Raw genomic sequence first — 10,576 nt, 5'->3', positions numbered from 1 at the left:
GTCACACAGAATAAACTTATAACCTGGAAATACAGCCAGGAACTTTTTATTTTAGTGCCGTCAGAGAGAAAACGTTGAAAATATTCTGGATATGACACTTTAAACATACCCTGATAATGTTGAATCAGCTTGTTGGTCCGTAAATCCCAAATTTTCAATGAACGGTCATCTCCTGAAGATGCAATGCAGGTGCCGTTGGAGTTGAAGTCAACCCACGTTGCTGATCTACAAAGATAAAAACACTAGGCCTCATGAAAGGATCATTCATATGAACAGATTTTCGTTCCAAGTGGTTTGTGCAAGTATTTCAGGAGAACTTTTCTGTTGGATTTAGAATTTTCTCTCAAGTAAAAACTAAATTTACAGCTTTTGTCACATGTCACAGTGACTTGTTAATGAAGAGTACTTATACAACCATATACGGAATGTAGGCACACAAAAAAATGTATCCATATCACTGACAGACTCTTCGTTTTAGCCTCTTACCCTTTCTGTGGCAGGGTTTTTTTAACCATTTTCTTATCAAACAATTTCTTCTTTATTTCAGTGTCAGTGTAACTCAAAATAATAATAATTAGTCCAAAAGTGTCCAAAACAAAGCAATATTTGTCACAATATTCCTACTGATGTCAAAATTGAAGCAGGCTCGAACTGCCTGTTGTTCTCGTAAGCTGCCTTCAGGACTTACCCGCCATAGTCGGTGAAACAGTTGATGCAGTGTTTGGTGGAAGTGTCCCAGAGCCGGACAGAACGGTCGTCCCCACAGGAAGTGATGAGGCGCCCATCTGAAGAGAACCTGCAGGAAGGAACAGATATGAAAGTTGTACCGAATGAGAGGAAATAAAACTGCTGCAAATCTGTTCTGACATATCCGACTACAGTCCGATCTGTAAACACATGTTGTTTATGCTTTGAAAATGAAGACAACTCACTGGAGGAATATAAAAAGAGGAATCTCCTCTAGTAGTAACAAGGAAAAGAGTTCATTGATTTTGCTGGGCGGGTTTACACATGTTTAAAACATGAGACTTCACATAGATTGCACTGGGGAAATTCATTATGTTGCTTAAATTAACTGACAAATGTACGACTAAATATTGCACTTTGTTCTTCACCTTCGTTTTGAAATGACTTGTTGTTGACATGGTTGTTCCATTGCATGTGTGATGCTGCTAACAGACCCTGTCTGGACCAGATCTCACTTGTAAAAGAGAATGTTTAACTTCCTATTATGATATGGGACTACAATAAATCAATAACATTCAAATTTCATTTTTAATGGTTCAGTACCTGGCACAGCGCACCCAATTCGTGTGCTGATTCAGCGAATAGAGAAAGCACTGTCGACGAACGCTCCATACTTTGACCGACTTGTCATCAGACGCCGTCACCAGTCTCTGACCGTCATTGGAGAAAGCAACACTGCGTACAGTGGCAGTGTGAGCTTTGAAAACAGTTGAATCTCCTTTTCTATGACACACACACACACACACACAAATACAGTTAATTTAGGAGCGAGCCTATTGTAAATCAGTCTTCATCACCACTCTCGTTTCTAGTATATCTAGTAAATTAACCAAAGAAATATCTGATTAAAGTGACAATGAAGACCCACATGGAAGGTTTCCACAGTCGGACTGTTCTGTCCTTGGATGACGTTGCCACCAAGTTACCAGATGGAGAGAAATGGACCCCAGTGATGACATCTTGGTGGCCAATAAAGCGGTATGCCCTTGCCTTAGGAGCCAGATTCCATATCATCAGACTCTTATCTGCAGAACCTGAGGCTGAAGGAACAAGAAATAAAGTAACTCACGATAATCTATGAGTTATTTTCTTGAACAATCAGTTAGCAATTTGGTCCAAAAAATGTCAGTTTATTTGATAAACTATGAAATGGTTTGAGTGTTTGTTTGTTTTTTAAGCTCCTTAAATGTAAATATTTAGGTTTATATTCATTCATACATATATATACACATATATATATATATACATACATACAAATATACACATATACATATATATATATATATATATATATATATATATATATATATATATATATATATATATATATATATACACATATATACAAATATACATATATACACACACATATATATATATATACATATATTTATTTTATATTCAGGTTTATTTGCTCTTTATACCAAAGACATCATTAAAACTGCATCATTTCACAAAACGAGACATTTGAGAACATCATCATTTTAAGGTATGGGAAACACCGATCGACATTTTATGGACCAAGCAACTAATCGATTAATCGAGAAAATAATCAACAGTTTATTTTAATCGTTAGTTGCAGCCCTAAACCAACCAAAGATTAAGGTTGATTCTTTGAGGACCAAAAAAAACAAAAGATATTCACAGTTAAGCCAAAAATCACAGAACATGGCAATTAATTGTTTCAAACTTAGACAAAATGAATGCTTCAACAGCCAATACATCATTATTATTATAAAGGCAGCGGCAGTAGCAGCAGGTATTTACCCAGATGTTTGCGATTTGGACTGAAGTCTGCACATGTGACAGCATCTTTGTGGCCCTTGAAGTGTCTCTCCAGTGTAGGATCCTCCTGCAGTGACAACACTCAGTCAGCAAAACTGTGCATGTCCTTTACAGCTTTTATAAAGAACTTTTGTCTAGCAAGATGTTTGGAAAAGTTGTTTCAAGGCAGTGTTTCAATAAAATGGAAATAAAAACCATAAAGTGACATATCACTCATTTAGACACAAGGATACTCCTGAGCCTTGAGTTATGCACCTTAGAGAACATATTTATCAAACATGTCATGAAATATCGCAATAAGTAAGTGCATACTTTCTTACCCCATTGCATCTTATCGTGTACAAAGAATAACTCATTTACATTCCGTAATCAGAAATAGTTTATGTATTACTCTATAACAAATGTATCAACAAATTAAGAAAATACGGAAATGACTGGGTCCAGGAACAGTTGTTGTCCTTGGTAGTTTCATGGTGTTTATGTCAGAGCTGTATTTACAGTCTGCTCTACTGTACATGCTAAGGAAGCACGTTGCTGGTAGTGGTACAGAAATGTTTGCACACAGATTAAGCATGTAACAAAAACAAACTGTTTTCATGAGTGTTATCACAGCAGAGAGGAGCCAGTGTGTGTGTGTGTGTGTCTGACAGCCCCGCTCAGCAGCAAATCCTCTTAGCACTGTTAGCAAACTCGCCAACTCAGCGACCGTTGGCATTACAAATTAGCGCTGCAAAGCGCAATTTTCTTTTTTTATAACATACATATTTCAGTAGGAACGTGTGTGAACGGATACACTCACCATAACAGACGCCATTGTTGCCATATGTTGTCCTTACAGAGCTAATGTTGTCTGCCCGAGGGAAAGTTGTACAGCATTTCCCATCTCAGTCAAACAGAGCGCCCTCAACAACTGTCTCAGACCTGACCTGTCGAGCGCAGAGAACGGCAGCGGGGGCGGCGAGTCTTTCCTTTTAAAAACGAAAAAAAAGCCCAATCATTCATCAACATAATCAGAGATTTGAATTTGTAAAAGTTGCCAAAACTACTAGGCTATCGCCACTGCTCAAACACGGTGTTGTAGTCGTTGCAGTTGTTGTACTTGTGATGCGACTGTTGCTGTTGTGTTCACTGAACTTGGATAGGAATAGTAAACCACTGGAAAAGTTTATAAATTATAAATATACAGTGTATATGTGGCTGGTGTGTCGTCTGGCCTTCTAATCTGACACATTGAGACGCTAAAGGAAACAATAACATACAAAACGAAAGAGATAAAATGCAAACAAAAAGATCTGCAATCCGCATTTCTGTCTGACATTAAATGCAGCAATACGTGGGGCTGCGCTTCCTCCGCTACCTAGCAACTAGCTCGGTACTTCGCCGTATGTAACTGCTGCTGCAGTATCAGCTTCTCTGATTGGTCCAATTGAGTTCACTGACGAATCACAAGAGAGCTTGTTGGGTTTTGTCTGTTTGGTCTTCCTCTTTGACATGTATGTGCGTTCTGTTTAAAAGAATGTCGTTCAACCGGGGCATAGGCAGTGTAAAGGTAAAGAACAGCTGTATTTAAGTCGATTAATCATTCCGCCATGTGATTCATAAGTGGAGGCAGCTTTCGAACGCATACTTGTATACATAAATATAAGAACAGTGTGTAGCCGTCGCTGGCAAAAAAAGAAGAAAAAACACTGTATTATTTGCATATTCAAAACAGCTTTTCTTGGCAAAATATCAGTTTCGTGTTTTCCTAAACATGGTCAGTCACTCACAGGACATGGGTCACGATTTGTGAGACATTTTGGGGGGGAAATAAACACCCAGATTGTCAAACATGTACTGTACTGGAAAATGTGTGGTTCACTTAAAAAAATTAAATACAAAATATATTACAAAACGATTAGTTTTAATCTTTAGAAACTTGATATTACTCACTTGTTGATCCTGTCCAGTGTTGTAATGTAATGCAGTATGCATACTTTGTTACTGTACTTAAGTACAACACTCGCATATCTGTACTTTGTTATTTGTATCTAGCAACTTTCACTTTTATTAACTATTGTTGTATATTTATATAATTTAAATCCATGTTCTTTTCTTTCCAGTACATGGAAAAAAGGACACCTAAAAACCCAAAGTATCAGTATGTGAAGACCAAGTTAGACACAGGTACTGTTTACTTACAGATAAGTAATTTTGTCTGTTTGTCAAAAATCTCAGTCTGAATCTCCTACATATCGTAATGTAATCTGCTCTGGCAAATAAATGGCAATGATGAGCCATAAATAATATTTGATTTTGTCTGCTTATTGTGTTGTTGTGTGTCATTTGGCAGGATGTAGCCTTACAAACTATTTGGATGACATTAGAAGAAGTGAGTATCTTGACTGAAGAGGAATAAATGTGCAAATCGTTGTATTACACTATCAGTCAACAGATCATTGGTATTGTTTTAGTCTCCCAACGTATTGTGATGTTATATCATTCAATAGATACAAATAATAATTTGGGGAACAAAAAAATCCCTATTTCTCAGCACTTTGACCATGCAGTGTGTGCTATACTTAAAAAAACCACAATTTTCCTTTTAGATAAATAGTCATCTGGTGTTGACATGCCCTTTGATTTTCTCACTAAGTCTACATAGACAACAGTATTCTGATATTAACCAGATTAATACAATGTCTGAATAACACACCACTTAAGGGTTAACATTTGAAAATCCATGTCAGGTAGTAATGACACAGTAAATTTAGATTCTTAGACTAATTCCAGACTTCTTTATCTTACTTCTTTTTCCTTTATCCTCAGATTACAAGTATCGTAAAGATGAAATATTCAAGCGGTTAGGAGTGTCAACATTTGCACAAATGGTAAGCATCAGTGTTTTTTTTTCCCCTCTCAATACTGTAACATATTGTGTTTGCCTGGAGCAGTTGTTGTTGTGTTTCCAGATTTATCCTTCATAATTATCACAATTACACATAGGCCAAATGTATTACTTTTTTATAAAAGGCTTCAAAGTTCAACAAATGGATCTTTTTGGATGTCATTTAGTGAAGAAACATTTAAAAACCTCTGCTTGAGAATCTAGCTCTCGTCTGTTGTTGCATGTGTCGAAAATGGCCGAAAGAATGTGGAGTGAAACCCTGTTTACATTGCTTAATAATTAACAGACTACATGCGCGTCAGCTTTAACAAAACACTTGCACGTATACCCTCACGAGTTAATCCTGTCTTCCTTCCTAGGATAAGCCTATTTGATTTCCCGTCTTCTTTTCCTCACCAGATACTTCAGGTGGCATCGGTGTCCGAGCTGAATGACATTGAGGATGACATTGACTCGCACAGGCCTGAAGGTAACGCGAGTCAGTCCTTCACTTGAAGGCGTTGTTCAGTGTGATCGTATGATTAGTACTGAGACATACTTACAGCTCACTGTGCTGAGAAGAAAGCACCGCTGCAAGCAAGGGTGGCAGGAAAATAGCCACTTAATGAAAGGCTTGCCAAATAAAGTCTACACCAGCTTAAGGCTGCAATATCCTAAGAATATGTTTGCCACTTTAAGAATAAACCTGGGGTAATATACCTTTATATTTATCGACATTAAATAGTCAGATCAAGCCAGTGTTGTGCTATTGTTCAAGTGTAAGGTGACTTTTGTTCCGTCAGTGACATTTGTAGCAAACTTTTTCCGAGACTTTATATTTGCAAAGCCACTAAGGTCACAGTGACCTTGAGCAAACGGCAAAATTGAAGCAGCTCATTCTTGTGTCTGTTGTTGAGTTTTGTGCCAAATCTGAGAGGATTCCCTGAGGGAAACACAGTGGCTCCATCTACATCTACATCTGTCACTGTCTTAAAGCAGCCAACATATTCTTAAGATATTATAAACTTCAAGTGGCTGAAATCAGATTTTTGTTGTTGCCACCATTGAGCTCACACTCACATGTCTCTGGCTGCTGAGGACGTGTTCAACCACACTCTTCAATGCTTCCAATCTAATTGAGTATAATTAAACAACTTGTACTTAGTATTGATATTAAATCGGCTGATTTCTGACTCATTTGCAGACTGTCTGTCGTTGGCGTCTGACGCAGACTCGGCTTGTCACTCCGATCGCTCGTATGCAGAACACACCGGGGAGATGTGCCACTCTGCCAGGTCGACACTGCTGAGGTACTGTGCTGTTCTTATACTCCGACATTCCGACGGTCCATGAAATTACGCTGTACTTGTTTTTTTACAGCCTGAGACAAGGAGGCTTCAGTTTTCATTCAGAAAACATACTCTGAAGACTTAAGGATTTTCTAAGGTCAGCCCTTTGTCAAGTGGCTGAAATCAGTTTTTCCCTTGTGCCCGCACTGGCAGCCACTCAATCCTCATACGCTTTTAAGTGTCTACCGTTAATACAGTCTAGTGCCCTCCCCTAATCACAAGAACACTAGTAATCCTATACCCACTTTACTGTATCTGTAGCTGCATCCAACAGATTTGTCTGTCCCTCGAGACATGTTCCACAAATTCACCCTCTCTCCTGTGTTCCCCAGTCTGACAACAGATTGGGGAATCTGAATCCCCCGTAATCCACCCCCCCCCCTCCCCCCTCCAGCTTGATCAGCAACCACAGGGGGCGTAACCCAATCTGCTGTAATGGTAGAGCATGTGAGAGAGGGCAGATGGAGAGAGAAAGGTGTGGGGCAACACTGGGGGTGAAGATGATAGCACTGTGCCTCTGCAGTGTCGTTCAGCTGATATCCACACTCCCTTTCACATCTCCCTGCTTTACGAAAACCCAACTGAATCATCACTGACGGTCACAGACGTTAGTAAAACAACAGATGTAGAGGTTGGACTTCCATCAGTCTCCTCTGGGTGTTAAAGGGTTGTCAATGCTGGAAGAATTTGTTTATTTGTTTTTTTAAAAAATCAGTTGCAAGGGTGTTTTAATATTTCAAAAGGTTGAAGACAAAAGTTTTGGATTTTTGGACACATAATAAATTAGAATAAACATTATTCGTGTATTGTTTTTCAAAAATAAAGAGTTGTCTCTAGCTAAAAACAAATAAAAAGAAAAATAAGATTTTTATTAAAGAATCCCGCTCCTAAACTTTAATCCCTCAGTGTTATCAGTGGTGTGGGAGAGCTGAGCCGAGAGGAGAAGATCTCAGAGCCGAAGCTGCCTGACGCACCCAAGCAGACCGACGGACCTTACCCTGACTGTCCCTACCTGCTGCTGGATGTCCGGGACCGCGACCACTACGACCGCTGTCACATCATCAGCGGTAGGTGGCAAAGAAAAAGAAGTCCTTAAGCCTCTTCTCCAGGGACAGATGTAGATGGAGGCGCTGTGTTCCCCCTCAGGGAATCCTCTCACATTTGGCACAAAAGCCAACAAAGACAAGTTTTTTTTCAGCTGTCCACCAGCAACAAGTCAAACAAACCATTTTAAAGGTTTATTAAAATCAAGTACAAAGTGTCTGCTGGCAGTCTGGCTGTGAGTCGTTTGAGGAAGTCCCCTGCAGCTGGGATGTTCAGGCCTCTTATTCGTATTCCTTCTGTGCACGACCAATCAGCTCCCAGGAGCAGGTCATTCACTCAAGACATGCACACCTGCAACCCATCTCACACTCACAGGGAAACAGCAGTCACGAGTCCCTGGGGTCGTAACAAGGAAGTGCTTCAATTTTGGGCGTTTGTTTAAGGTCACGGTGAAATATAAAGCGCCAGGAACATTCTGAGAATAAATCGAAAAGTTTGTCACAAATGTCACTGACGGAACAAGTCGTTCTCTTTCTCACAGCACACAGTTTTCCCATTACCATGCTGTCTCGAACCATGGACTCGTACACCAAAGAAGTGCGGGAATATGTATCCTTCAATAACAGACTACACGAAACACCTCCCAGTTTATTGTCTTTGGATTTTGTGCACACAGCCAATATCAAGGGTTGACCTTAACTTGCCCTCTATTTAGAGAAACGTAGCAGGGAGGATCGTCATTTTGTACGATGACGATGAGAGAATAGCCAGCCAGGCAGCCACCAGCATGTGTCAACGAGGGTTTGAAAATCTGTTCATATTGTCTGGAGGTAAGATCTTTCTACACTCAGGTAGTTCAGTCTTCTCCTAATAAAATCCAGACCAAGTATTTGGCACAGTACAACCAACATCTCTGCTTTTAAATTGTGGAAAAGACAATTTCTGCTGTCTTCTCCCAGGTCTCAAAGTACTCTATAAGAAATTTCCCGAAGGAATGACAACGGGCCCCGTCCCGACCTCATGCCTGGCCTCACCCGCGTCCTTGAGGGCGAGAAAGAGTTCCGTGCCTCAGCAGCAGCAGCAGATACAAGCAGCAGAGGAGAGGTGGAGGTTTACGTCAGACGAGCTGTCCAAGATCCAGGAGGAGCTGGAGGAGATGCTCATCCCAAGTGAGTATCTTCGAGAATACAGTATGTTCGCCTCTTTATCTCGCTGCCAGATACCCGTTTACAACAGGAAACTCAAGTTCGTGTCACTATTTATGACCAAAGGTCACAGAGAGAATCAGCGACAGCAGTTGCTGATCCTCTGCTGCCTCCATCGGTTAGTTCAAACATATCAAACAATAATTATTTTCTTGATTGTGGTTAATTGCAGAGGTTTAATTGTTGATTTGGCTCAATCGAGTTTTTATCACATGTTTAAAGTTGTATTATTTTGCAAATAACAACAGATTTAAGTCTGTATTAACAATGTAAAGGAACTTTTTACCCGTGTATCTTGCATTGGAATTTAATGAACAAAAAAAAAAGTTACCATATGAGCTTGACTTTTAGATTTATTCAAGTTTTTTTCATTAATCTTAAGAAGTGTCATACAGTGTACATACATGCACGTTTAATGAACATTCTAATCCACTTTTTTCCCCTTTTGTCGTCCAGGTGGCTTCACACACTCCATGGTGTGCAAGGCACTACTCACAATTAATGCTATTAAAATAAACAGTTAATGTCGGCCCATAATTCATCACGAGTGTTGTTGCCTGTGCTCACAGGAAATGCATGCGAGGATGTATGTTAATGCTCGGTGTGAACAAATCTGTCCACTTCTAATAGAAAGTTGCACAACAAAAAGGTTATTTTCTCCCTTATTTCATACGTCTCATGATTGTCCGCGTGTGTGTGTCCATTGCAGGTCGCTTGTCCAGCCGCATGTCGACCATCAGCACCCAGTCCAGAGCGTCCAGCGCTGGAAGTCGACTGAGTTCCTCTACAGCTGGGAGGGTTCAGAGCAGTAGACCCTGGAAATAACCCCACCCACCAACAGATGAACTTTAAACATACTGTGTACCTAACAGTAATGGATCTCACTGACCAAACAAATGGACTGCAAGCATTATTGTGATTACTTGATGTTGTTATCATCAGCCTTAACTGACTCTAACCAGCTGGACACGTGGTCTTGTTAGTAAGTTAATGTGTGTGTGTGTGAATGAAGTGTGTGATTGTTTGTTGTAAAGTAGTTGTGAATTAATGAATATTAAAATGAATAGCACCTGGATAACACGCTGTTTTCTGTCAACGAGGCACTCTTCTTATTCAGCAGTTTACTGTTATCTCTGTAACCACCTCAGATGTCTTTGAAACATACAACATCAAGTCTGTGGAAGCAAGACTGAAAAATTGCCTTCAGCTGAACACGTTGAACAACTTCCTGTCATCACCATGTGGCTTGTCTCTCACGGCGTTCAAGAGAAACTTGTGAATTTGCAATTAACACATGGTAAGTCCCATACAGGACTGGCGCCTTCAAATAGGACTTGTGAACTTGAGTTAAAAACTCTGATTTTCTCTGTGGACTCTGGTGTGAGAGAGTGAGCATTGCACAAACTTCAGTTTCCACATAACAGCAAAATAAAGCAGCAGAACAGTTACTAAAAATATAGTGGATTTTCTTAGGCAAGACCTTTGTTAAGTGGCTCAAATCAGTTTTTTTCCTTGCGTCTGCGAGCAGGCGTGTTTTCCGTGTCTCAAGCCACGCTTAAAAAGCAACAACACATGCAGAG

The 10,576-nt window shown here is 39.8% G+C and overlaps 2 protein-coding genes across 5 annotated transcripts in view; one reads left to right on the top strand and one right to left on the bottom strand.

Moving 5' to 3' along the window:
- poc1b (POC1 centriolar protein B) overlaps positions 1 to 3,651 on the bottom strand; it is a 110,650-nt gene extending 106,999 nt beyond the window's left edge. Inside the window, exons 1-6 of one of the 2 annotated variants that reach the window (XM_044035715.1) lie at positions 3,332 to 3,651; positions 2,515 to 2,599; positions 1,616 to 1,787; positions 1,291 to 1,470; positions 689 to 796; positions 110 to 225 (exon numbers count right to left, since the gene is read on the bottom strand). In XM_044035715.1, the coding sequence (XP_043891650.1) occupies positions 110 to 225; positions 689 to 796; positions 1,291 to 1,470; positions 1,616 to 1,787; positions 2,515 to 2,599; positions 3,332 to 3,355 (685 nt within the window). In that variant the 5' untranslated portion in view covers positions 3,356 to 3,651. The remainder of the gene's footprint in view (positions 1 to 109; positions 226 to 688; positions 797 to 1,290; positions 1,471 to 1,615; positions 1,788 to 2,514; positions 2,600 to 3,331) is intronic. The other variant, XM_044035714.1, reaches the window with a different exon arrangement.
- A 358-nt stretch (positions 3,652 to 4,009) lies between these two features.
- On the top strand, positions 4,010 to 10,079 carry cep41 (centrosomal protein 41). Of its 3 annotated transcripts, none has more exons than XM_044036715.1 (11): positions 4,010 to 4,081; positions 4,635 to 4,698; positions 4,865 to 4,903; positions 5,341 to 5,402; positions 5,819 to 5,888; positions 6,603 to 6,708; positions 7,654 to 7,814; positions 8,333 to 8,400; positions 8,507 to 8,621; positions 8,751 to 8,960; positions 9,706 to 10,079. In XM_044036715.1, exons 1-11 carry the CDS (start codon positions 4,028 to 4,030, stop codon positions 9,819 to 9,821), a joined length of 1,065 nt encoding a protein of 354 aa, XP_043892650.1. In that variant the 5' UTR covers positions 4,010 to 4,027; the 3' UTR covers positions 9,822 to 10,079. The 3 variants fall into 3 exon arrangements, with proteins under 3 accessions (XP_043892650.1, XP_043892649.1, XP_043892651.1); XM_044036714.1 differs by having other exon boundaries at positions 8,751 to 8,981; XM_044036716.1 differs by lacking the exons at positions 4,635 to 4,698; positions 4,865 to 4,903 and having other exon boundaries at positions 4,017 to 4,081; positions 8,751 to 8,981.
- Positions 10,080 to 10,576: the final 497 nt, after the last annotated feature.

Source organism: Solea senegalensis, linkage group LG10, assembly GCF_019176455.1.
Source record: "Solea senegalensis isolate Sse05_10M linkage group LG10, IFAPA_SoseM_1, whole genome shotgun sequence".
Taxonomy (NCBI): domain Eukaryota; kingdom Metazoa; phylum Chordata; class Actinopteri; order Pleuronectiformes; family Soleidae; genus Solea; species Solea senegalensis.
This window is presented reverse-complemented; position numbering and strand designations above follow the sequence as displayed.

Bases quoted from the DNA above. Each gene is read 5' to 3' on its own strand.
- cep41 (XM_044036714.1), top strand. From the start codon at position 4,028: ATGTGCGTTCTGTTTAAAAGAATGTCGTTCAACCGGGGCATAGGCAGT. The intron at 5,889-6,602 runs GTAACGCGAGTC...ACTCATTTGCAG, and splicing joins TGACTCGCACAGGCCTGAAG to ACTGTCTGTCGTTGGCGTCT. The intron at 6,709-7,653 runs GTACTGTGCTGT...TTAATCCCTCAG, and splicing joins GCCAGGTCGACACTGCTGAG to TGTTATCAGTGGTGTGGGAG.